The sequence below is a fragment of the Semicossyphus pulcher genome, unplaced genomic scaffold, assembly GCF_022749685.1.
Source record: "Semicossyphus pulcher isolate SPU_LCO1_2020_fin unplaced genomic scaffold, fSemPul1.0.p SCAF_24, whole genome shotgun sequence".
NCBI lineage: Eukaryota > Metazoa > Chordata > Actinopteri > Labriformes > Labridae > Semicossyphus > Semicossyphus pulcher.
The window spans coordinates 8,027,237-8,053,418 of record NW_027211698.1 but is presented as its reverse complement, the minus strand read 5'-3'; the positions used below and the strand labels follow the sequence as shown (position 1 = coordinate 8,053,418).

General features: G+C 41.3%; 3 protein-coding genes across 4 annotated transcripts; 1 reads left to right on the top strand and 2 right to left on the bottom strand.

Annotated features, from left to right (window-relative positions):
* The first annotated feature begins 398 nt into the window (after positions 1-398).
* hpxb (hemopexin b) lies at positions 399-4,508 on the top strand. The gene is made up of 10 exons (XM_069675099.1): positions 399-482; positions 1,052-1,077; positions 1,685-1,774; positions 1,941-2,086; positions 2,174-2,327; positions 2,603-2,815; positions 2,908-3,000; positions 3,732-3,862; positions 3,952-4,099; positions 4,184-4,508. Exons 1-10 carry the CDS (start codon positions 418-420, stop codon positions 4,408-4,410), a joined length of 1,293 nt encoding a protein of 430 aa, XP_069531200.1. The 5' UTR covers positions 399-417; the 3' UTR covers positions 4,411-4,508.
* An 8,248-nt stretch (positions 4,509-12,756) lies between these two features.
* LOC138603325 (gap junction alpha-3 protein-like) lies at positions 12,757-17,873 on the bottom strand. 2 transcript variants are annotated; one of them, XM_069675033.1, is made up of 4 exons: positions 17,805-17,873; positions 16,977-17,536; positions 13,339-13,612; positions 12,757-13,260 (listed from the first exon to the last, which is right to left on the bottom strand). In XM_069675033.1, the coding sequence occupies exons 1-4, from the start codon at positions 17,871-17,873 to the stop codon at positions 12,757-12,759; spliced, it is 1,407 nt and encodes a 468-aa protein (XP_069531134.1). The 2 variants fall into 2 exon arrangements, with proteins under 2 accessions (XP_069531134.1, XP_069531133.1); XM_069675032.1 differs by having other exon boundaries at positions 12,757-13,612.
* Positions 17,874-22,329: 4,456 nt separating this feature from the next.
* Positions 22,330-25,665, bottom strand: LOC138603380 (gap junction beta-2 protein-like). The gene is made up of 6 exons (XM_069675129.1): positions 25,605-25,665; positions 24,875-25,046; positions 23,626-23,778; positions 23,237-23,385; positions 22,959-23,165; positions 22,330-22,730 (listed from the first exon to the last, which is right to left on the bottom strand). The coding sequence occupies exons 2-6, from the start codon at positions 25,043-25,045 to the stop codon at positions 22,637-22,639; spliced, it is 774 nt and encodes a 257-aa protein (XP_069531230.1). The 5' UTR covers position 25,046; positions 25,605-25,665; the 3' UTR covers positions 22,330-22,636.
* Between the last annotated feature and the right edge of the window lie 517 nt (positions 25,666-26,182).

Below are 26,182 nucleotides of genomic sequence, written 5' to 3'. Positions count from 1 at the left end.
TCAACTTGTCTTCAAGTGGATTTTTCAAGTATTTAAACAACGTCATTAAAGCTTTGTGCTTCAGATCTAACACAGACAGTATCACACATTGCTTGTGTTGAAAATTTAACTGACATTTTAAGAAAACAAAGTTTTCAGCAAACTATTATTATTACCTATCATTTATTAACTTAATATTTGTTATTTATTCTTTTAAACTATGACTATGACAGATCTATTTTGAAATAACTGAAATTCCAACACCATGTCAATGCAAATAAACACACACATGCACAAACAAACTGGCGGTGTCCTAACTTTACCACCCACACACACATTTCAGTATAAAAGCACGGGGTCAGGTCCGCACTGCTGCACTGCCACAGCTGCTCCACAGTCAGACTCGGACATCAGAGGACTTCATCGGGAACGCACAGCATGGAGATGTTCGCCAAAGCCTTGTTTCTGTGCTTAGCGCTTGCCCTCAGCAATGGAGCACCTGCGTGAGTAATGAAGTCCTTTTTCTTGTAAGGATTTAACACTTGAAAAAGGTCACTACATTAAGGACCTGCTATTCATGAAAGCTAAAGATCCTTTAGGAGTTTTTTCAAGAGCTTTTGAAAAGAGGTCAAAAGGCCAAAACAATGCCGAACATAAGTGACCTTTGGTTGATATGTTGATTAATTCAATCTCTTGTAATAGAGCAACATATGCGCATACATCTGTAAATACAGGGAGTTAAAAAAGAATGAATATATTTGTAATATGACGCAAAATGAATCTAATAGCCCTGTAAATGATACATGTTACGTAAATATGTAACGGCCACCCACTGTCACTGTTTTGTACCAGTCCCTGCTGTCTCCCGTCAGTGTTTCATAACTCTATTTGCGAGTTCGCAAAGTTCACTAGTTGGATCGATTGAACTAATACAAGAGTGCAAAGTCATCATTGTTGCGTCACTGAATGACCCCTGATCACCATGACTCAAGGAATTTTTGGAGACGATGTGTGATGTGTGTCTTAACTGAACTGCAGAAAAATAATAAACATCCTTTCTCATCTTCCACAGGCACCCACAAGAAGCAGCTGTAGATGGTACGTCAGTAACCCAACCTCTCCACTGGTCTCCACAAGCCATTGTTCTGTACAATTCTTTTCTAATAAAACACAGTGTTCATAATAATTACATGAATAATCAAAATCTAAATACTCATGAAAAGTACAAGTACCTCAGAGTTATACTCAAGTAACGTTACTTTGGTAAATGTAAGCTACTTAGTTACTTTCCACCACAGTAACAATTGGGCTAATGCTAAATTATCGAGTCTGCTGCTAGCAAGCTTTAGTTAGCTAACACTTCTATAAGTTAACTGTAAATATTATGTATTAGCTCATTAGCTGCTATCACAGTTCACACCCAAATTTCAAGACTTTTTTATAGAGAAAATATCCAAGTATTGGGCTTCCCCTTCCTCCTTTTCTCCTCTGCCGTCCGTTGTTGTCATCAGCGCGCGGCGCAACTGGTCTGTGGATCGGCGTTCTATCTGCCTTTCAAAATAAAAGCCCTCCGCTATTTTGACGTTTTTATTGGGGTACAATTTATTTCTTATGATGCACAACGTGTTTAGAATAATTTATATTAACATGAATGATCTAATACATACACTTTTATCATGTCTACGTTTCTACCTCTGAAATAAAGATGCAGATGCTGGACTTCCTGATCGTTGTGAAGGTCTCGAGTTTGATGCCATCACTCCTGATGACAACGGAACCACCATCTTCTTCAAAGGTGTGGAAATGTAATAGTCTTATGAGTCTCTTTTAACTAAAGAGTTGGCAATCATATCAGTGTTGAAATGAAATGACAGAATGTTTTTAATGTGGATGAACTATAAGTTTATGTTTAAGTGAATATATTTTGAGTGCATGAGATTCCTCTGATGTTTCCCCTTCAGGCGGCCACTTGTGGGAGGGTTTCCTTGGTCCAGCTAAGCCCTCCAATGAGCTTTTCAAGGAGCTGGATGAAATCCATAACATCGGCCATGTTGACGCTGCTTTCCGTATGCAGAAAGGCGACCATCATGACATTTACTTATTCCTGGTAAGATCTAAAAACAATATTTTTACTCACGACTTTATTCTGTAAAAAATACTGTCTGATTTCTTCATTTTCTGATGTGATCTCCAGGATGACAAAGTGTTCAACTATTGCAACCACACTTTGGACCACGGGTATCCAAAACCGATCCAGGAGGAGTTCCCAGGTGTCCCCGCTCACCTGGATGCTGCTGTGGAGTGTCCCAAAGGAGAGTGCGGGGCCGACTCTGTCCTGTTCTTCAAAGGTGTAAAGTCATTCACTGCAAAAATGTGTCTCACTGAATCAAGACCATTAAGCTAATTAAGATGCAAAATCATGTTTTAAAAAAAAAGAATGATTATCCCAGAATAATGAAGGCAATGCTGCCCCCTAGTGGAAGAAAATTTTGCCACGTTTTAAAGCTGCTTTTTAAAAAATTTATATTTTTAAGAATTTGGGCTAATTCATCTTTTTTTTTTTATTAGGCTACAGTAAATAAATGAGCACATAGTGAAGATAACTGATTGTATTCTCCAACAGGACATGATGTGCATGTTTATGACGTCCCCACGAAGACAGTCAAGACCAAGGCGTGGCCCCATCTCCCCGTCTGCACCTCTGCTTTCCGCTGGCTGGAGCACTACTACTGTTTCCATGGACACAACTTCACCCGATTCAACCCAGTATCTGGAGAGGTGAGCGGGTCCTACCCTAAAGACGCCCGCAACTACTTCATGAGGTGCCCCAACTTTGGTGAGGTCAACAAAAACAAAAGTATAATTTCATTTATAATTTTCATTTCACAAATATCAATATAATGTGTAATATTCTGTATTTGACTGCAGGTCATGGAGGTGACTCGAAAATCATTAAATGCAGTGACGTCGTGTTAGATGCCATCACCTCTGACGACACAGGCAAAAGTTATTTCTTTGCAGGTAAAGTACAACAAGATCAAACCAAAACAGAGCAGAGGGTTCTATGTATAAGCATAAAGCTAAAGCGAGAAGGCAGTTAGCGTAGCATAGAGACTGTAGGCAGGCAGAAACAGCTAGCTCTGAGTTACAGCATTCAACTTTCCATAAAACCAGAGTTTTTGCCTCGACTAGTGGCAAATGTGAAGACTTCAGTTTATGACAAAACCTCTGCAAAACTACAAACACTCCCATCACCCTTCGCTTAACTTTGCCTTATGTGCTAGCTAGCAAATAGAAGCATGCTTACAGGCCAAACTATCATACTCATAAGCTAATGCTCTACATTAGCATGTTAGCATTGTCGGTGTGGGCATGTTAGCATGCTGACTTTTGCTTGTAGCCAAGCACTGCTGTGCCTCCATACAGTCTCGCAGGACTGCCTTACATTTAAGATTTTGTATGTTTAAACACAGAAGATATACAAGGTGTATTAATTTAATTTAATTTAATAAGTTTTAGAGGTACTCCCAGATGTGTTCTGATTATAGGCAAAGGCCAGGCTGTGTGTTTCCCCTTGCTTCCAGTCTTTATGCTAAGTTAAGCTAATTGTTTGCTAGCTTTAGCTTCTTGAGATCAATCTTCTCATCTATCTCTCGGCAACTAACCAAATATGTAGATCTCTTGATATCTCAAACTATTCCTTTGATGATTTCTTGCGAGCTTCCTGTCAAGTTTCATTTCAATCCGTTCAGGCCCGATGTACATGCGTCTCGACACCATTCGCGACGGCCTCCACGCCTTCCCAATCACCAGAACGTGGAGGGAGATGACTAGCGGGGTGGACGCTGTGTTCTCCTACACTGACAAAATGTACATGATTAAGGTAAGCCTTCTATTTTAACTTTTATCAGATACTCTGATCTGTGTTTAAGTTGAGACTAAAATTCCTCTTGTTCTCTCAAACACCTGCAGGATGATCAGGTTTACATTTACAAAGGAGGTGCTCACTACACCCTGATTGAAGGCTACCCCAAAACTCTGAAGGAGGAGCTCGGCGTTGAAGGACATGTTGACGCTGCTTTTCTTTGCCCCAACGAGCACACAGTTCATATAGTTCAAGGTAAGGTTACATAAATCTTAAAATTGTTGAAAACGTTATTTCAAAAGTTAATGGACAAAAATCTTCTTGTATTTCTTCTAACAGGTCAGATGATTCGGGATGTCGACCTCACCGCTACGCCCAGGGTCGCTAACGAAGGCTGGCCCTTGCCCCTGCCTGGCATCGACGCTGGTCGATGTGGTCCAGAGGGAATTGAAGTGTTCAAGGGTTCACAGTATTACAAATATAAGAGCGCCATGACACTGGCTGCGAGCAGAATTGCCCCTCAACCTCTGGATATTACCTCAGGAATGATGGGATGTCAGGATTAGGGCTGCTCGCAATACAGAGAAGCAGGATTAGCATTAAATAGTAGCTTTCTTCACCCCCATGCACACTGGTGATTCAGACTCAAATAAAGTTGTGATAAACTCTTACAAGATCTGGATTTGTAGACTCATTTTGTGCACAAATCATCATCTCAAGGTCATTTTTATGGTCTTTAAAGTTTGCAGGTGGGAAACTGATTAAAATCATTACAACAAAAAACAGCAGGGGTAGTTTGTAATGTCAGAGTCTGGCCACTAGAGGACCTACTGTACAAATATATGTGTTACACTAGAACTAAATTGACCTGAGCGTGACGATTTTCATGAAGATTTTGGTTTGCAAGGTGCCTCCTTTAATTATTATGACCTCTGCCACTTATGCAGCATGTCAACGGGGACATTACGACCGTGTTGCAAAGCTACAATGTCATATGGACATGAAAGCAAAGAGCATTCTTGTTGCTCTCTTTACTTGTGTGCAGCATTTCTGCCTTTTTCTCAAATGCAGCACGCTGAATTCGCAGCTATACAAGAAGAGACAACGCCAAGCCCAACCACAGTCTGCCAGCTAAGAGCAACTGACAAAAGGAGCTGCTGCTCTCTTCCTGTGAGTTTAAATGATTGATAACAAGTTGCAGGTGTGGGTGCAGGCTCATTAGAAGGCCTGCAGACAGGTGTGAAGCTCTACATAGCTGGTATCAATTTAGATAAATTGCAAGAGGCTAAATTGCATGCTATTTGTTTGTTTTAAGCCAACAAGGCACTCTGGGGCTAACATGATGTTTAGGCTTAAGCAAGTACCTCTGGTACCTTGTGTTATTGTTAGCTTTTAATGGCTATAACTTGCATAAAATGTCTTAAAATACAAAAAAAAAATACACCCAATATTTTTTTTTTTTTAATTTTTTGATGTAATTTTCTTTTTTTTTTGCAACAACCATTTTCACCCTCTAAGAGTCAAACCCCTTATGGCACAACTTCAACAAAAAAAGTTATTTTATTCCCAAATCCTGCTTTTTGCTTTTTGTCGTAACAATGAACAGTATTTGTATGCAGAATAAATATACAGTACAGACAGTCCATGCTCATATTAGGCCATATGGACACGTAAGCAGCAGCCTGCAAGAGTCCAGAGGTCGGGACGGCTTTAGCAGCCATTCAAGGCCTTTTCTCTCCCTCGAGAGGTTTTTGTTCCGCCACAATCCCTGGGACTTTCAGCAAGCATAAAAGAAGTGCTGGCCTCAGCACAGCCTAATGGGCGAGGCCATGAGGACACACACACACGCACTAGGAACACACATGCATGTGTGTATAGAAACACCCATACATACACACATGCAGAACAAACCGTTTTCATCCAACACACACACACAGATCTACCACCTGTCAAGTAATATTAAAAAGTGGACCTGCAATGGTGTCATAATTTATAAAATTATTTATGGGGATTAGCAGTATTTTCCCATGGGATATTTGAGAAGTAAATTACATTGTGTTTGAACCCTTTAAAGATACATGTGGACAGCTTACTGGAATGATTCTATTTCTTGTTTTAATATTAAAGTGTTGACTCTGTACCCCCAAGTACAGACCAAGTACCCACAAGTCTCATCAATTCCCAAAACATTTGAGTGAGATTAACAAGAGAAACCTGTCATAACTTTAAGTCATATTCAGGTATATCTTGGTGAGTCTAGATTTACTGTACCTTATTAATTATTTTGAATAGTGTGAGTTGAAATTTTGCAAAAGTTGACTGAGATTTTATTTATTTATTTAAGTCCACCAATCATCAGACATGAAGTTTTGTTTCCCATATTGTTTGAAGGTGCATCTGGAGCTTGAAGGTCAAACTTAGCCTGGGTTTGTCACAAGCAAGATAGTCATTTCCTGAAGAGGGTTGGCGCATCTAGTATCTGACGAGGTCAGAATGTGGCACGTTGGTGGCACAACCCAACTGAGCAAGGCTGGAGAATACCCCTTTGCTATAGAAATAATCAATTATGCTAACCAACTGTGTCCCAAGTCAGGGGGCTGCACCGTTTGAAGGACCTATTTGAAGGCCGATTGCGTCACAGCTGCACGTCGAAGGCAGGATACGGCCAACAAATGTGTCCTCCTTTTCCCAGGCCACAAAGGATCAATGGGGCGCATCCTTCAGGGCCAAACGTATCACGTGATTCATTGAGGGACTCTCAAACGGCCAAGGAATACACTTTTAAGTCAACTCAATCGAATATCTTGCGATACAAATATTAAAAATATGAAAGCGGCCTTGAAAAAGTAATAGTCTAACTTATGTGACGTTGGTTATGTTAGCTAGTTAGCCAGCTAGCGACCTGTCACTAGTCGACAGGAGTGGCGTTTTGTGAAGAAAGGGTTAGGGCAGCAACAGCTGATAACACAAACAGGGAATCCTCCGTAGACCAGACCGTCTCATTTCAGTTCAGCCTTAGCGGTCCACACAGGCTACAAATGACTCATTCTTCGTAGGCCGAGGTCCTTTGAAGGATGCAGCCCCTGAATTGAGACACAGCTGCAGTCTTTCCAAAGTTGATACAACTAAGCTTCCTGTGTACTGCTTTGGTTTAAGTCCGTTGCTATGACAAATCAAAGCTTCAAAGGAAAATATTCTAGTTCCTATATTGTGTTTATACCTTGAGAAAAAGAAGTTTTTGAGAGTATCAAAGATATATAGGATATCTCTTTTTGGATCTGATGAATAAAGTAACATGTCATCTGCATAGAGGGATATTTTATGCTCAACTTTCCTTCTCATGATACCAGGGATGAGACTATTGGCCTTTATAGACAAAGGTTTGTTAGCAATGGGGGACAACCTTGGATTGTTCCCTAAAGACCAAGGTTTACTTCCTATATTAGGCCCTACTTTAAGTCTGATTATTTTCTCATGTAAATCGAACTGGACTGTGGTTCATTTGGAAACTTTGTCCCGTCTTTTCTGGCGGACCATGGCCCGGTGGTTTGATCCACACCAGAGTTCGAATGCGTGTTCTCACCTGTCCAAACGAACTGGACTTTCAGAGTAATGTCCGAAAAGAAATCCAAGAGAAATTGGTTACCATGACAGAAAACAGGTATGGTACAAAAAGTTTATTCAGTAACAGTTCTGTAAACATCTGAGGTAAATGAACATTTACATCAACATGTTCTTTAACAAAACGATCAGACGCAAGGCACTTCTCTTCAAAGACAGTCATTTAACAACGGGAGCAAAAGCAGGGGTTGTTCTTCATTTTTGGGGGAGTCCTTGTCCCTGCTTGTTGGAGCGCCATGAAGCTCAAGACCTTGGTATTCCAACCATTTTCAAACAAGGCACATCCAAGGTGTAAAGGTTGGCGTAACCAAAAGTCTCTTCATCCAAATTCAGGACAAATAAAAGAACATCAATTTAGATTAGTTTGTCCTTTCCAAGTCTAAATTCAAATTTCCATAAATAAACAAAAATATGTTAATATCCATCCTCCAACAACACCCCTTTTCTTTTCTATTTAAAATATCTTCATCTCATAACAGTGGTCTATAACTATCTTACTGTGCAAATCTTTATCTACATATCAAATGTACTAAAAACAGTTTAGCAACAGAAACAAGTAATATAAACCTTGTTTCAACAATCTTTAGAGACAAAGCTCAACATAATGTCTTTTTTTTGGTTTCAGATTCATGAAAGGACCGTATAACTCATCTTGTGGTTGGAGCCAATGTTGTAAGGGTAAGTGTCCCAAGCAAAGCCCTGTAAGTATGCACCATGTGCTGCAATATCTTTGGTTAAATTTCATACATCACAGCTGTCCTCTAAAAGTAGATTCAGCTGCTGTATTGTGCTGAAGTCGTTAATTGGCACATAGGTTTGATCAGAGACGTGTAAACATTGAACACTCAGAAAACAGCATCCTATCTTAAGAGAATTACTACAGAAGTAGCTAATGTGCCAAATATAAGTGCCTTTTACCAATTCTTGCATCTCATTTTGCACCTTGGTTTTCACGTGGTTTGAAAAACTATGGTTATAGAAGTCTTTGCATTCATAAGTTAGAAATAGTACTAAAAATGCACCCTGACACAGCACTGATATATTTATATATATGATATATGTGCCGGAGGTCCTGCACAACCCAAGCTCAGTTCTCAAGAAGTCAAGCAACTATGTTTTTTTTTTTTACTGTAAATGAAGCCTGAACCACAAACTTTATGTTCATATCAAATGTTAACTTAGCATCACATCACAATTAAAGGGACTACCATACATACAGTTGATAATTATTGCAGCCTGGACCTGTTTATTGGCTACTTTATGCTAAAAAATATTTTTCCACGATGAAGCAAAGATATCAGAGTTGTGTCGTAATGGATGAAGTCAGCTGCTCTTTACAATTAGCCGTCACGCATTTTAAATGTTTGCTAGCGAGGGGAAAAATATACAAAAAGGTAGCACACACTTGCTGTCTAAACCGCACTGAGAATCTCTCTCAACAGTTATATGGATACTTTAAAGAAAGAGTTTGATATTTTGGGAAGCATGCTTCGGGTAAAAAGATTGACTCTTATGTCCGTCTGGGATAGCTAAAGCTACTGCTAGTTAGCCTAGCTAAGCATAATGACAGGAAACCAGGTCTCACAGCTAGCTTGTGCAAATTTAGAAACCACTGAAAGCCTCAACAAACGGTTTATATGCTTTGTACACAACCTTTTTTTAAGCCTGAGTGGGCATGGAAGATTATGCTGTGTTAACATCTGCATGGCGCGTGTAACACTTAGTGTCTGAGTGTTTACGTCTTCAGAATCAGAGGAAGAATCTCAATATTTGCCGACAGGAAAATCTTTTCAATCCATCACTGAATGGTGAGTAACAGAATGCTTCGCAGTCCATATCATAGTTAGCAGTTAGCATACACATGCAACTTTAGCTGAGATGCCCCTTTTTGTCCCAAAAGCTATGAATGCAATGCTAAGTCATGGCTCTCTACTGTTAGCTAGTACTAGTGCGGCTTGCACTAACTCCCGCTGCCAAAACACAACAGCTGACGACACTAAACGCAGGCAGCCGTCAACAGTCAGCCGCTGCCACTAATGAACACTCGCGGACTATGCTAACTATGCTAGCTATAAAGAGCTGAATAGCTGCCGTGTGACTATTCTGGTGACTGGTTTGTGGAATGTAAGTCATTTTTTGTGATGAATATCTGAATTTAACAACACTCTGTCAGTCAGGTTATTAAGTACATAAAAGAAAGCTGTTTGAACATAGTTAAAAGGCTATTGTGGCTCTCTAGTAGCTTAAAGTCAAGCTGAAACGGCATTTCGAGAGTATCTAGCTTCCGAGTGAAACAGGACGTGCAGGCGGGACATATCATTAGAGGGATTTGATTTGATCGTTGAGAAGTGGGCGTAGACAGATGTTCTCCACAGCGCAGTAGCTAGCTAACTGGCCCAGCGTTCTTGGTGCTCTGATTTTCTGTATTTTGTTGGCCTATATTGTCAAATAGATGCACAATATTACCGGGGATGTGATCTAATCTTCACCTTGACTTTATAAAACTCTATTCAAGTAAGCAATTTAGTATCTTTCCCAATATATCAAACTCATTCTTTAACACTTTGCGTAGTTCCAGTTGTATTGATTGATTTGAACAGCAAGTAATACTTTTAGAGATAACATTAATGGAGGCACTCGATGGTCAGACAGTTTTCTCTTAAGAGAATGAACCCAGGACAGTATCACTGGTTATGTAGGCCTACCTGATGAGAACAAATAGAAAACGGCTGCGAGATGTGGTTGAAAACTTCGGAAAAAGTGTGTAAAAGGACCTCGAGTTTCATATTTTTCTCAAGCTCCAAAATCAAGATTTTTAAAATATTGAAATGTCGCTTTTCTCTGCTTACGTTTGGCTATTCTGTTTATGGTGTTCAAATGCTACTTCAGGCACGTGTGATGTATAAATGGCACTTTTCAAGTATCTTTAGAAAAATAAAATAAAAAACATATAATTTGATTTGATTAATTAAAGCTGTTTGGAAAGTTGCTTTAAGGCCACAAAGATTTATAATTGCCATTTCATTTTTTTTCGGCAGGAATTAATGAGAAAAACAGGAAAATTAACATTCCTATGTAGGATTTCTGTTAAGAATTGACAGAAAAATAACACTTTTAAAGATCATATTGCTCTTGTTTCTTTTCCTAAAAATCTAAAAGCTACTGTAAAATGTCTACAACTAGTCTAGAAAAATAACCGAGAGTCCTCTTTATAAACAGCTCGAGGAACTCGACAGTTCTGTAACACCGCAAACACAAGCATCAGAAAGAAGGTGTACTGGTTTTTATACTTCGTTCAAGCTACAAAGCTTAAAAATATGCAATGAAAAACTTGTAGTTCAAGATCGTGTATTCCTTTTAAAAATTGCCTGAACCCCACTAACACTGGCCTTTCGTATAAAATTGCCTTACGGGCCAATGTCAAAGGTCAAAGCACTATTCAAATTGCAAATTGCAGCTTTACTATAAACTCACTTTTTTAAATGTAGGTAGTTCTGTATAACATCTGTTAATTATTATATATTTACATATTTATATGTTTTATAGTTCACCCTGATGTAACTGCAGAGATGTAATTTTGTAAACAATGAAACATGATTTAAGTACCTGAACACACACGCACACACACACAACCTGTGAAGCCTAAAGACTATGTCTCAGGGTGGGACTGCTCTATTGCGCTCTGTCCTAACGTCCCTCTCTTCATTGAAACTACAGGCTGGATGAGGTCAGTACACACGGACGAACAGGTTCAACACAACAACACGGACTGTTCAGCTTGATCATCACGCCACGAGAAAAATAAAAATAAAGGAAAAAAAAGTGCAAACCTCTCCTCTGATGTCTCCCAGCAAAGAATTAAAAGACAGATAAAAAAAGAATATAGTTTTGCTGCCTCTACGCTCCCAAACCTATTAGTTAGTCCAATCATCATCATCATCATCACTCTCACCTTTCCTTGTGTGTGTCCTGTGTGTATGTAAGTGTGTATGTTTGATCCAAATTCATTGGAAAATGTACCTCCACTGTCCAACTTCTCCAAAGATAAGTGAGAGTATGGCCAGAACAATAAGTGGCAGCCATGTTGGCACGCAGTAAAGATAAGATGATTGATACCACTCAGACGTCTGTAGACCTCTGCTAGCTCCGCTGCACCATTCAGGACTGCTGGGAACTTTGACCTCAGTTGCCACTGACCTTTCAAAGCGCAACTTTGATATAACAGCTGTACCTGACAGAAGCAGGAGTTACAAATGCAAGAAATGTTCCCAGAAATCCATAACGCGACATTAATAACGTCTCATGATTGCGGCAAAAGCTGTCGGTTGTTGTTGTCTAGAAACGTGGATAAGAGCTCCTTACACTTCTCAATGTCATACACCATGTCGCCCTAGCTCACGGTCACTAAGATGCAAATTTCTTATCAGTCAAAGGCTTAACTATGGAGCTAGAGCCATGAATCAATAAGCTTAGCTTAGCATAAGGACAGCTGGCTTGGCTCACTCCAAAGTTCAGAGATAGAAGTTTGAATGTAATTACCTCTTACCCTGCAACTAGCCTTTGAGCATGATAATTGTTTATCCTCCATCAAAATATTCTTTAAGGAGTATTTTTTGGGCTGTTTTTTCCTCTCTTGGTAGGATAGCTAAAGAGAGACAGGAAATACTGGGAGAGTGGGAGATGGCATGCAGCAAAGTGCTGAGGGCGGGAGTCAAGCCTGCGGTCGCTGTGTTGCGGACTGTTAGCCTCCGTATGTGGGCCGCCGATAAATCGCAATTTAAATGAGTACATTTAAACAAACTTCCACTGTGTTTTCTACTGGATAAAGTTGTTCTTTAACCAAGGCGTCAATGGGCTGCATTAAATTAACCACACCTCTTTCCACAGATTGATGTGATTGGATGTGGTCATAGATCACAACTGTGCTCGTAGCAACTGTCTGTTATCCATAGCAGCAGTCTGCTCTACAAAAATAACAGCTCCTAGCATGCAATAATTGAACAGAACTGAATAGGGATCACGTCTACTGTTCTGTGTTGCTATTATTCTTTTAATCATGCTTTCAGCATGGCACCATCTGTGTTATCTGGCCAAACTCTTTCTATCCTTACTTGTGTTCTGCTTCAGAATTCTAAGATTAAAACTCCCTTGCCGGTATGTCTCTTGCTGGAGGGCGTGCTGCTGTGTTGTTTTATGTTGTTGTGCATATGTGAAAAAATTGTGTTATCTATTTTGGTTACATAAACACGTATGCATGGTTGTGTAAATGTGTGAGTGTGTGTGTGTTTTAGCTACACTGCCAGGTCATCCGGGCGAGCTCGGACGCCGCCGCTCTTGCTGGCCCGACTTGGCTTCCGGATGTCTGTCGCTGGAACAGCAGGGGGCTGATGCATCTCCGCCCTGGTTACCACGGTGCAGTCGTCATGTGGGACCATATAAGGTGCTGTGTTTTCCTCATCTATCGGCGCCTCCTCCGGTGAGAGGGCAGAAAGAGGGGTGTGAAGAGGAAGCGTAGGAAACATGGAGTGTTGTTCCCCTGGAGGAAGTGGCGGCATTGTCTCCTCCTGAGGAGAGGATGATGCGGAAGTAGGAGGGGAGGGAAGAGGAGGAGGTGAGGAGGAGGGGGAGTATTTTCCATCATGATTGTGGAGCTCCCGTGCCATGTTGCTCCAGTTCTGCTCCATTGCTGTCACCTGCTCGTGGCTCCTGACACTCACTTTGTCGCCATTGTGATAATATGGAGTGGGCAGGGCCTCCAATAGGTAGTCATCCGGGTGGAACCCTGTGCCGTCCATCTTGAGTCTGGCAGGAACAGAGGTGGTGTTAGGATCTGAGGAAATCACTGATGGGGAGGTCTCTGTTGGATCATAGGCTCCTCCCTCTGCTGCTCCTCCCCTCACCACATTCACACTGGCGTACATCGGCAAACAGTCGCGCACTGACTGAAAGGTCTGCTCAGGAATTGTCTCTGCGTCTCCAGGCTCATCTCCTCCCAGCATCAGGGACTCACTGTCGGGTACAAACTCATTGGTGACTCCCTGCTTGACCTTCTTCCAGCCCAGATGATAGATCTCCAGCAGGTTGAGGACCAGAGAGACACAAGCCACCACTAGCATGAATATGATGAAGATTGTCTTTTCAGTGGGCCTGTGTCAACAGACAAACAAAATCAGATTTTATTCAAAAATGTTTCCTGTTCCTGAAACATTAACAGCTGTTACAAGGCACAGCCAAATGTCAAAAGCATGTTTTCAAATGTAAGATGTAGTGAGCAGGTACTCCAACGAGAATTCATCCCCGGCCATCAAATACCAGTGCTTTGTCATACCCCTTTGGCATCTCAGTTATACGCAAAAGGTACATTTTTGCCAGCATAAAGTCTGACAAGGAAGCATCTGTTGCATAGTTACGTTTAGGGGGACTAACTACCTGAACTCGAAAACCAGTCTCCTGGGTGAAAATGGTATGTTGGTTGGCCAACCCATCGCCCCTGACCGCCACCCTAAGCAGGGGTGCTCATTAAGAGCAGGAAAGCCAGTTGCTTCTCATACTATATCACAGTTTGAAGTTCTGTTTAACCAAACATAAACAGCTAACTGCCTGAGCTAGTAAGTCAAATAGGCACCAAATCATAGCATGACTTCAATCCCAACGTTTTATCACAGCTCTTGCTCGTCTACAGACATGCAAAGTGTCCTTGAGCATCAGCATGGGATCCATCGGGGTTTCAACTTACTCCAATTCTAAGCCATCTAGATTAACTGCTCTTAGTGATGTAATTGAAAGACTGCTCAAGTCTGCCTGAGGTGGCTGTTGGGGGTGATGGATAGGCAAAGCAACCCATGACCTTCACCCAGGAGACCCCTGACTCCAGAGAGTGGAAGGAGAAAGAGCACAATTGCACCTCTTCCATTCCAATAAATACAAACCTAACCACTCCTCTTTTGCACACACATTGCACTAGCATAACTAGAAAAGCCATCTGACATGAAACAACATTCTTCGAGCTAAGTTATCCATCCAGTGACCTCATCTCAAGCATGGAATTCATCTGACCTTTCCCATTGTATGACAACCTATTTGGATGCAATCATATTGAGTATGTCCACAGTGTTTACCGATGCACAACAATACAAGCCGAAATCTCTTCCACCACCTCTGTGCCGGAGACGACTCTGTCAAACAAGTCAAGCTACAACACTCTTCTCCATCGTCAATATTCCACCCAGTTCATCTCTTCTCAACACCCAGACAGCGATAAGTCACCCAAGAAATTCTCCTTGGTGTCCAAGCTCTCATACTTCATCTAAAATAAAGGATCAGCCAATTGCCATCGCCACAATCCTCAGACGTCATTACCTTAAAGGATAGTCCCAGCCACCATTCAGGGCCAAGACTACTCTCCGACTGCACTGTGGTCACTCTTCAAAAGACACAGAAATGCAAATGAATTCCATTTCCTTGATCGAACAATACAACAAAACTTTTTCACGGTGTCTGGTCAGCATGCTACTACAGCTCCGTGAATACCAACTTGCTTCCTGATGAGGTCATCACGCAAACACCGACAAGCCTCAGCTGTTCAAGGGACAGTCCACCCACATCCCAAAGTTAAAAGAAAGCAGGAAGAGCAACAACAAACGAACAAACACCAAAGAGCTTCAGCTACCACCTCCCATTAAGATTAAACCTAATTAGCAATTTGATACAGAGAACTAAATACAGGAATTCAAAGGGCTGGCTTGCAAACAAGCACATGACATTTTCCAGGGCAACTGACACCAGGATAACAGTGCCCCCTACCATTCAGTTCCAGCGATCTCATGTGCCAGCTGGCACCAGGATGCCGGCTCCTCCGGCTGCTTACCTCTAACCCCAACAGCAGCCAACTCTAGCAGGGGCATTTGCGACTAGGATACCAGCGCCCCCCACTATCTAATTCCAGCAACTACAGCAGCTGGCTTGAGTTGGGGTTCCTAGCACAGGGATGCAAGGTTCCTCTTTCACTTTTACCTTTCAGCCTGCAGAAAATGGATGAGGCCATGACTAAAAATCTTTTCCCTTCATTTCAGAGGCAATGGTTTTTACCAAATGTTATAATTATTTAGCTTCAGAAGTCTCACCCCATCTCCAGCTTTAGAGTAAAGATTGTTTCCCTTCACTACCCCAGCATCAGCCCTGCCATTGCCTGGGAAAGGGTCGCAGCTCTAGAGAGCAGATATTACCAAATGCTTGCAAAGTTTTCCATCTCCACCCTGACCTCTTTCCATTCTTTGGCATTCACTGGCATGGACAGTGCAAGCTGTGCCTAGTCTTGGCTATTCACTGGCATGGTAAATATTCCTTCACAGTTATGCTTGCTCTGGGATGCAAAGGCAGCCCTAAACTATTTGTTACACTGGAAGTAGCCCTCATGGATCATGTCTAATATGCATAACGTTGTGTTACTTGTCGATCTCTTGGACAATCTCCTCATCAATTCCCCTCCCTTATTACTCCTTCACAACTGATTACATTGACTTCAGTTTTCTCCTGTCTCGGGGTCCCACTGTCCCCAGGATAGACAGAGGGCCTCTCAACAACCCCCAAGTTTCTTGGAATCATTGTTGACACAGGTCTGTTTCACTTGGTTCAATGGAATCCGCCTTCTGATCTCTTATTTCCTCTATGTCCTAACCCTAACCCACAAAATAGAATTAAACTTACAAGAAACTAAAACAAAAAAATCTGGTCAGCCATCACCATCTTTTACATCAAAAACAAATCATCTCTGAATCCTTCATGAGCCTTGCAAAGGACTTGTGGAACCTTAACATCATTTGATCCTCTTTTCATCTCCAAGTGGTTCCTTAGTTCTGGTTCTTTCTGTCCTCCTATCCGTAGGGTTTCAAGAGGGTTTGTCGTGCCTGGATGCTTTGGCAAATTCCCAAACAATGCTTCCCCAAAACACTGACGGCAAGACATGACCTCCAAGTACCAAGCCTCTCTATCAATCCTAATAAATTGTTTCAATATATTCTGTTGTCGGTGTGGTCCTTGCTAGTTAACTAACCTAAACTATGGACATTGTGCACAAGCCGGGGACTGATCAGCCCTGGCTGGGTCTTTCAGGTGAGGGTGCTTAATGATCGAAGACCCAAAAGACCCTATGCCCCTGGGTTCATCACTGAAGATGTGTCCAAGTGGCACCAGCTGGTGTTTTAAGTAGTTTTTTATACCTAAACTTGACAAAAAACAGACAAAATCACGTTGACCGTGTGTTGCAAAGGAGGAAAACAGACGCTACCTAGTGCATCTGTATGAGACGCAAAAGGTGTGTGACAAAGTGTTGGTACATGAGGATCTGGGATGAGAAGGCATTGGAACTGATACAGACTTTTTACTTGGTCAAACAGCAATATTTAAGGAGTTTTCTAGTGGCAAATCTGCTTTGTGTAAAACACAAAAACAAACAAATAAGTATAACCAAAGAAGAGATGAATAAAATCGTAATAAAATCCTACTTTCTAACCTGGAGATGAAGCAGTCCACAGTATTGGGGCAGGGCCAGCGACCACATTTATAGAGCGGCCTCAGATGGAAGCCATAGAGGAAGTACTGTCCCAGGATGAAGCCCACCTCAAACAGCGTCTTGAAGATAATGTTGAAGATGTAGGTCCTCAGTAACGCCCCACGGATCCGGATCTTCCCATGCTCATCACGAATTGGGGGCTTCTCCTTCTTCCCACCGCCCCCTCCTCCATCACCAACTCCGTTGTGATAGAGAGGATCGTGGTCCTCCTGGTGCCGCCCGGCCTTTCTGAGCTCATCCTCCCTCTCCCTCCTCTTCTCCTCCATGCGGACAATGTGCAGCACATGGCCCAGGTAGATGAGGGTGGGCGTTGAGACAAAGATGATCTGCAGCACCCAGAAACGGATGTGCGAGATTGGGAAGGCCTCGTCGTAGCAGACATTCTCGCAACCGGGCTGCTGCGTGTTACAAGTAAAGTCAGACTGCTCATCGCCCCAAACCTCCTCAGCTGCTGCGCCCAGCACCAATATGCGGAAGATGAAGAGGACAGTCAGCCAAACCTGGGGGGGAAGGATGGAAGGATTAAGAAACAGAGCAGTCTTCCCAGCTGACTTGATGTGCTTCTTGTATTTGAATATGTTGCAAAAGAGGGAACTCTATCGTCACGCGAACATCCATATTGGACAATTCTGTTAAACCCCTTTGGAGACCTGGTGTGTCAAAATTCTGAATGGAGGTCATTTAGGGTTTGGGGATTTCGCGAGAAGAAGAGCTTAACTTATCGTATCATTTTACATCCTTCAAGTTAATCAATCGCCAATCCGTCACCTTTCCAATCACAGTGGAGTGTTCTTGAGCATTCTCCAGCAGCCGCCCTAGAAAGCTCCAGTCACCCATGCTTCACTTGATTTTCTAGCCTGGAGAGAGAAACAGAGCAGAGATGAGAGATGAACAAATTGTGAAGTATGGGGGTCTACATTATTTTCGTGTCTCTCAATACTTTTTAACTTCTCTACCCTGACTTTGGCTCAGCCCATTGGTTACTAGGAGACCAATAACAATTCAAAAACTGGTCACATACATTTCACATATGTTTTACTGTACAATAAAAAAACTTCTCAAACTAAATTTGTTAGGAACTATATTCAGCGATGGACAATAGGACTGACCTTAACCCTAACCCACTCGAATAAAACTAATGTCCCTTTAAGACTAAGAACAGACCAGGATAACAACCTACATGTCTATTCCAGGTTTTGAGGTCAGCATAAACAACAAGAAAGGACAAAATAAGGAAAGGAAAACAGACTTACTAAAATATTGTTGTATTGTCAGTAATAAATCCATCGACCAGAGATCAGGAGAAAGAAACGATATCTGTGAAGGAGAGACAAAATGCTCTGGTCAACTTTAGAGGTACTTTTTAAACAGAAATCACTTAAAGTTTTTAGGGTCAAATTAATTCCAACCACTTTCATACCTTGAAATACGTATTTTTCTTAAGCCACTAAAATATCCTGGGCCCATTTGTTCAAAATGTTTAATCCAGATAAGAATAATACAGCCTAAATCCAACCCTCTGCTTGGATAATAAACATAATCTGGATTTTTTTGGGATAAAAACCAAGATTGGATTACCCGATCTTATCCGAATATATAATCCTTTTTTTTCTCTTTTGAACAAGCCACTTTCAAGACTTGATCATATCCGATACCTTTAATCCGATCAGATTAGTATTGGCCAAGATTAAATAAACCAGAAACATTTTAAATTTGACAACTACATGGGTTCAATATTTGTAACACTTAAACCAAAAAACAGAGCGTAAAGGAACTCTATTTCTACAAAAAAGCTGACTCAAAATTGGTGAAATCTGCATCATAAAATAGAAGGTGGAAAATATGGGCTTTCATATAGGTGCTGTGTGGAAATATCCAATCAGAGTATTAACCACTAAGAAAAGGTGTCCCACAAGGATCTGTTCTGGGTCCTGTCTTATTTACAATTTATATTAATAACACTGTCTATTTGATAACCGTTACATCCATCTTTATGCCGATGATATTCTTCTGTATTCATTTGCTATATGCAACTCAATGTGAAGACCCTACAACTTAATGCTGTTCAGATTGCACTTTCCAGCCTCAAATCGCAGCAATATTGAAATGTCACAAAGAATATATATCTTGGTATCAAAAACTGTCGGTAGCTGTTTTTAATTCATCTACATGTACATTTGCTTGCAGACGTGCACGTATTTGTCTGTACTTGTGTGTGTGTGCCGCAGAGCCGGCTGGCCGGCGGACAATGGCTGGCCATCTGTGGGAAGTGAATGAGCGGATAACAGGTTCTCCCAGTTGAATGCTGGACTCATCACATCACAGGAATGCTGAGGAGGGCAAATGTTTGCCTGGGATCGACTGATATGTACACACACGCAAACACATACACACACTCAGGGATACAGTACCATACACTTCATCTGTATATCTGAGCTACCAGTGTGAATCCAACTTATTTTACTGCTTATATGAAATACAAGACTCCTATCTGATATTGCCCCACATTAAGTTAATTGGATTCCATGAAGAAAACATCAAAGTCATAATGAATTTACATCGCCCATTTAATACTATAAAAGTCTCTAAATCCACCTTCAGAAACTATGTCATATGATAAACTCAAGTCCACATGTTCAGAGATTTGTCCAAACACTACACTTCAATAAAGAGAGAGTAATATTCCCATCACATAAATGTACCTGATTACTGTAACTGCCGACTGATACACCAACTGTGGCATGTGTACATATACATGATGTGTTGACGTGATGAAATACCATCTGTCACCACAGACAATAGAGAAGCTGCTAGATGGACATTGTCCTGGCTGGCAGTGTGCTTTTGATGGATCAGAGGTCTTTGTGCTCCGACAGCCCAAACAGTTAACTCTTGGCCTGCCGCTTCCACACTGAAAACCTTTTGGAGATATGCAGACAGCGGCAACAATGGCCCGCAATTTTGTTTGCGATCCAGTTAATCAAGTTCAGTTTGAAACACATCCATAAACTTAAATCTGCAGAGATTAACCTATGTAGAATCACAAATGGTCAATAGCTGGTCAACAGCATTGAAAGGGGACATGATCCATGTTAGAGGCGAAATTATGCTACAGACTGAAGGCAACTCGGGTTCACCAAGTTCAAAAGAATACAAAGAAAGTGCACAAAATGTGTGCATGAAATACTTGAAAGTGTATACAGCTGACAATGCATGTAGTGGCACAAAAGGTCTGTATTTGTACCTAAATTGGAATGTTTGCAAATGTTATGTTACGTGCAATAAGATAACGTAAATAAAGATACTAAATCTATGCAAAACTGGCAAACTGATGGTCCACCAGGCTGTCCAAGTGTCCTCACTTTGGGCACCAAGATCTCAACATCCATGGATGAAACATAAGAGATTAAATGTCTGTTTGTCTAATCTTTGTAATCTGAAATAATTAATAAATTAAGACCCACCTTCAAAAACCTTAAATGTCTGTAATCTGCCCTCTTTTTTTATAGCTTTTATATAATAGAGAATCAACAAAAATAAAAAATAAATAAAAAATAATTAAACATTAGCCCCCCGACTTTAATATAACTGGTTTAAGGTAAGCTGTGGTCATATTCAAAATACAGGATTAGCTATTTTAGATATAGTAAAATGGTCTTCCCTACTTTATGCAAAAAAAATTTTTTTGTCATTAATAATAACAAAAAACAGTAGGCTACAAATAAAACTATTTCTTTTAGTAGTAGTAGTAGTAGTAGTAGTAGTGGTCACCTTTTAACTAGGCGGGGCTGGCAATGGGGAGACAAGCCACTAAACCCATTTACATTGCAACACATTATAGTATCAAAAAAGTCTTACAAATTTAGTGTTCTTTTTTTTTTTAACAGAAAACTATCCTCAAAATGTTCCTGTAATATAAGTGGCTTCCTGCCTGCTTTCTTTCCCACAGGGAAGTGAACGCAGCATGAGAGGTGCTGATAATCCAGCAGGTGGAAGGATGATAATCCCTCCTCTTCCCTCCCACTTTAACCAACACCATCACTCCAGCATCCACCTGCTTACCGCTCTCCTCTGAAACACGTCTCCCCCCCGGCAGCGCGCTTCTTCTTCCACTTCTTCCCTCTTTCTTCTTCTTTTACTCCCACGGGTGGGCTCGAGGCGTCCAAACCAAAGAGTAGGTGAGATTAGTGGGAGAGGAGGGGGGAGGGAGAGAGACACTGAGAGAGAATTACAGAGAGAGAGAGAGAGTAAAAAAGACGTGATGCTAGTCTAGTCTAAAAAAAGGGCGCGTGTGGATCCTGTCCCGCGAAGGCGAAGCGCAGCGGCTGCGTCCCGCGTGGCCAAGGCCATCCGCCACTGTCACACATTGGTGTCCCCGTGCATGGGGCGCACGAGGGGGGTGGTGGGGGGGGAAGGTATGTGTTTGTAAGCGCGCGCGCGCGCGTGCGTGTGTATGTATGGACAGGGGCGACTCCATCACTTGCGAGCGACATTGAAACAATTTAAAACGTTTTAAAATAACTTTTTAAATCAAATTATGTGAAATAATGTTACTTTATATTAACTTAATCGTACAATGACTGTTACATTTGTATATCAATAGTAATGAATGGTATCAGCTGGGCAGTTGTTCTGCTTAGTTGTCCCGGAAGAAGTAGCATTAGTTTTGCTAGCTAATATTTATTAGCGGGCTAATAACTAGTTGTACTTGAAATATGTAAGAAAAGTTGATATATTCCTCATGTTAAATCACTTTATTCTAAGTACGTAGGCTATCAAAGTTTTCTTTATGAACAGAAACAATTTAAAAATACACTTTTGAAGAATGCTGTTGCTTTATAGCTCCAGATAAATATAGTTTATAAAAGGGATAGCTTAGCACCGTGAACCAAGCAACAGTTTGTGTGTCAGGGACTAACCCTCAGAGCAGCATAGGGAGGACCCTGTCAGAGCTTTTGCAGTCACTGATGTTCACCAGCAGAGGTCAACAGAGGTTAATGAAATTACCTTTGTTACCTTGTTTTGCAAAGGGGGCACTCCAGGCGTCAGTATTGGCGTTGTTAAGACACCAAAATTGTTTGACTTTATGTTTTTCTGTTTAATGCAGGTGTATGTTTCATATTGCACCAAATTATATGCAACAAAAACATTAGGTGTTCCCAGGCAGGGACATTCTTAGTAGCATATAATAACTACATGAAACAGACGTACACAAATTAAAGATAAGATGAAACTTTATTCATATAACTTGAAAATCACAAGCACCTTCTTTTAGATGCTCGTGAGTCCTCACATTTCTTTTCTCATGTTGTTGTTTTGTTGCCCAGGAGATGGCAGGATGGCGTTGTTAAACACCATCTTTTGGCTACAGAAGTTAAAGGCCGAATCAGACACTAAGAATTGGAAAACAATGTCATGTAAAAAAGTTGTTCACCTTCATTCCATCCTCTCCACCCCGTGAATGTTACATTTTAACACCTCAGGTATCACAGAAAATGTTCAGTTGTATTTACACCATTATATCACAGGTTGTATTTTGGGTAATTCACATGTGTATGCAGCTTTCTTCTGCGTGTATCATCCACCTTGTTTCCGCTTCGTCAGGTTGAGACAAGTAACTTCTGGTTTGTCTTATTCTGCAGCTTCTCTCTGCTTGATTTTCTGCACGTTTTCCTCTTTTGACCACCGAGGCTCCTGAAAAAGAGGATGACATATGTGGATATCTTTGTAATATCTTTCTGAAAGGTAAGTAACTACATATTTAGAGAGGCCTTGACACATACAGTATGTCGTATGGGTTTGTCAGCGACTCAAACACATCTACTAATCGAAACATTGCTAAAAATGGCAAAATATGGGACAGTTAATAAATATATATTCGTTGATTAATCACCTGACTGTCTGACTGATTAATACCTCTACCTAGTGACAGCCTTGGCGACTATATAGGCGAGTTCAGCCATGTTGAGGACCATGCAGATAGAAGAGGCCGTTGCCATGAAGACGGTGAAGATGGTTTTCTCGGTGGGGCGCGAGATGAAACAGTCCACCAGGTTCGGACACGGCCACTGGTCGCACTGCACGAGACGCGGCATGTGGAACCCGTCGTAGACCACGTACAAGGCGTACCTGCAGACGCAGACACACGAACTGTGTGGACGTAGGCAACATGGCGTGATTATACAAAAGACAGGTCTTACATGAAGCCTCCTTCGAACAGCAGCCTGAACACGAGGCTGCAGGCGTACGTCCACCAGAGGGCGCCAGCTATTGGGAGCCTCCGTCTCTTTAAAGTCTCCAGCTCTTCCTCCTGGCCTTTGTTACCGAGGAAACCAGCTTTACCAGAACCCTGACACACGGGATGACATGACAAGATAACAAAAGCAAAGAAAAGACAGCCATAAGAGACTTGGCAAAGCAAAACACAAGGTACAAAGAGACGACCAGAGAAGACATGACAAGACACAACAGGAAGTGACAAGACAAAGCATGACTTGACAAGGCAAGACGTCACATGACGTCACATGACTGTAGAAACTGTAGGTCTCTTCCCCACCAATTTGGCAGAGAAATCCAACAGTAGACACACCTGTAGCAGCCTCTTCTTATCCCTGTGGTTTCTGTAAGCCACATACATGGCGACCAGGAGCGTCGGCGTGGAGACGAAGAGAAGCTGAAGACACCAGAGGCGGATGTGGGAGACGGGGAAGAACTGATCGTAGCAGACGTTTTCACAGCCAGGCTGAAAAACAGACGGATTGTTGCAACAATACTTTTAGAACTTTTCTATATTTTGCATGTTCCAGTTAGGTCAGAGGTCAAAGGTCAGCAACAGAGCAGTGCCTCTGGAGTACAGATGTATACTTTTGTGGAGCAAATAGCTTTACTATAATTTACTAAATAATAAATAGTGTTGAAATAAGTTATATACATAAGTGTACGTATACATGTTTTTATTGATAGCTAGGGTTGGGGTTAGGCTAAAACCTTTTCTTCTTCTGCGTGTGACTTCTATTCCAAATTTGACGGTAATATTATAATCACAATGTGTTCTCCAAAAGTGTATTACACTTTAGACATCTAGCTACAGTAGATTAACAGTTTGTTGGTTGTGAGCTAATCAGTAGAACGTTATTTCTACTTACACACTGTTGTATTAAATTATCACTCATGTGAATCATACAACTGATTACTAAGTAACTAATAACACTTTTCAGAACTGGTATTTACGTGACCCTGACTGATATTATCACGCCGATATTTGCAGATATATCGGTATTGCCAAAAATGTTTTCCCGATATGTTTCAGAATAAAATGTTTTTTTACTGAACATTTAATGCAGCAGGCAACGCTTTTGAAATCGTGTCATTATGTAGTTTGTCTCCTAGATTGCTCTCAGCAGCACTGTCCACATTTGATGCCGATGGAAGCAGGGACGGTATTAAGGCGGATAACGTTCCAACTCTTTTGCTCTCAACATGTCTTTCCTGCAAGTAACCAAAGCCTGCTGATTGGTCAGTACGACCTGGAGTATAAACACAACATAAATGGAAACTAGAACACACCGATACCAAAATCTGGTCCATCTAAATAGAGATTACATCCGTGGTAAATTGGAGAACAATCCATGTTAAAAAAAAAAAAGCTCTATTTATCACATCAGTACTTTTGAAAAATGTGAATTTATTGGCCTCTAAATGTAATATAAGTATCGGCCTCAAAATCTGATATCAGTCAGGCCTTAGTATTATCAAGCTAACAATATTTTGAATGTGCTTTTTTTTTTTTTTTTGCGATTCTCTTGAGTGAGTGACTTTTCACTGACTGGGTGCCCTACCTGTAGCGTGTTACAGGTGAAGTCAGACTGCTCGTCCCCCCACACGCTCTCCGCAGCAACAACCAGCACCATGACCCGGAAAATAAAGAGCACAGAGAGCCAGATTTTACCCAGGCTGGTGGAGTGACGGTTCGCCCCGACCAGCTGGTTGTACAGAGCGGGCCAAGACATCCTGCGGGAACAGTCAGACACAATGAGAGACAATCATTTTATAAGTTCTTTCTGCTTTCGTTTATACCAGGTTTGTCTGCTTCCTTTGAACTACACACGCGGACAGTTAGAAGGAAGGAAAGGGAAGGCAGTGGCAGAGGATGAAAGCAGAGACCAGCGACGAAACAAAAGAGAAGTTTGACAGAAGAGGATGAAAAGGAATGAAAGTGAGAGGAGGACGAGAGAAGGACCAGCGCCAAGATTCATGTGAACTAATGAACCTCTCTGCCCACTGCGGACTGTACTGCAGCCAACCCACTCTGAGCACACTGTACACACCCACACTACTACAGTCCTCACTTAGCCTCACCATTCACACGCAACAAGTGCTGATTTACTGATTGATTATTTAATCAAAGTATCTGATATCTATATTACATGTTATATTCAGAAAAAGCAGTTTGTTTCAGACGCTAAATGCTTCACAAAAAGCTAAATAAATAAAAATAACATCATAATAATTTATGTTTTCTTTAAAATTACTTCTAAAAGAGCAAAAAAAATTGAGAGCTTTTCTCACCTTGTGTCTTGAGAGTCAGGTTGTTTGCAGGAAAGTATTCCACATGGTCCTTTTCAGCATGTAAACAAACAAACAAACAAACAAATAGCTCACTCTCACATCAGCTCTTCTCTTATTAAAAGGAAGTAAATCAAAAGAACTCTGGATCTAAAACACAGAACCAAACCTGTAGCTCCTGCCTCCTTTGCATCAAATAAAAGATGCGACTCCAACGTCAAGTCAGCCAGAACAATATAAGACGACTTCCTGTGAGGACTTTCAAAATAAAAGCCACAGTGGCTTCAGAAGCAAATATTCAGAAGTAGACATAGAGCTTTTATTTAATGAGAAAAACTGTAAAATGATTTTTAAAAACACAATTACTATACAGGCTACCGTGTTGTCCCTCTGTATGGATGTACAATATACGATTGGGTTGTTTTTATTTTTTATTGAGGGTTTCAGGACATGATGAGAGCAGTAAGATGGTGAAATGGCGCCTCTGTTTTCTTAGCGCTCCCTCCCTCCACTAAATGCCAGGCTCTTTCTAGCATTTCAGCTCAATATTTCAGCTGTGTGCGGCTCAAGGGATGGCAACG

Coding starts and splice junctions, on each gene's coding strand:
- LOC138603325 (XM_069675032.1), bottom strand. CDS start 17,873: ATGGGTGACTGGAGCTTTCTAGGGCGGCTGCTGGAGAATGCTCAAGAA. Junction 17,537..17,804: donor ACTCCACTGTGATTGGAAAG/GTGACGGATTGG, acceptor CTTCCCCCCCAG/GTTTGGCTGACTGTCCTCTT. Junction 13,613..16,976: donor GTGGACTGCTTCATCTCCAG/GTTAGAAAGTAG, acceptor CTGTTGACACAG/GCCCACTGAAAAGACAATCT.
- hpxb (XM_069675099.1), top strand. CDS start 418: ATGGAGATGTTCGCCAAAGCCTTGTTTCTGTGCTTAGCGCTTGCCCTC. Junction 3,001..3,731: donor CAAAAGTTATTTCTTTGCAG/GTAAAGTACAAC, acceptor CAATCCGTTCAG/GCCCGATGTACATGCGTCTC. Junction 4,100..4,183: donor CACAGTTCATATAGTTCAAG/GTAAGGTTACAT, acceptor TTCTTCTAACAG/GTCAGATGATTCGGGATGTC.
- LOC138603380 (XM_069675129.1), bottom strand. CDS start 25,045: ATGTCTTGGCCCGCTCTGTACAACCAGCTGGTCGGGGCGAACCGTCAC. Junction 23,779..24,874: donor TCACCTGTAACACGCTACAG/GTAGGGCACCCA, acceptor TCTGTTTTTCAG/CCTGGCTGTGAAAACGTCTG. Junction 23,166..23,236: donor CTGTTCGAAGGAGGCTTCAT/GTAAGACCTGTC, acceptor CTGCGTCTGCAG/GTACGCCTTGTACGTGGTCT.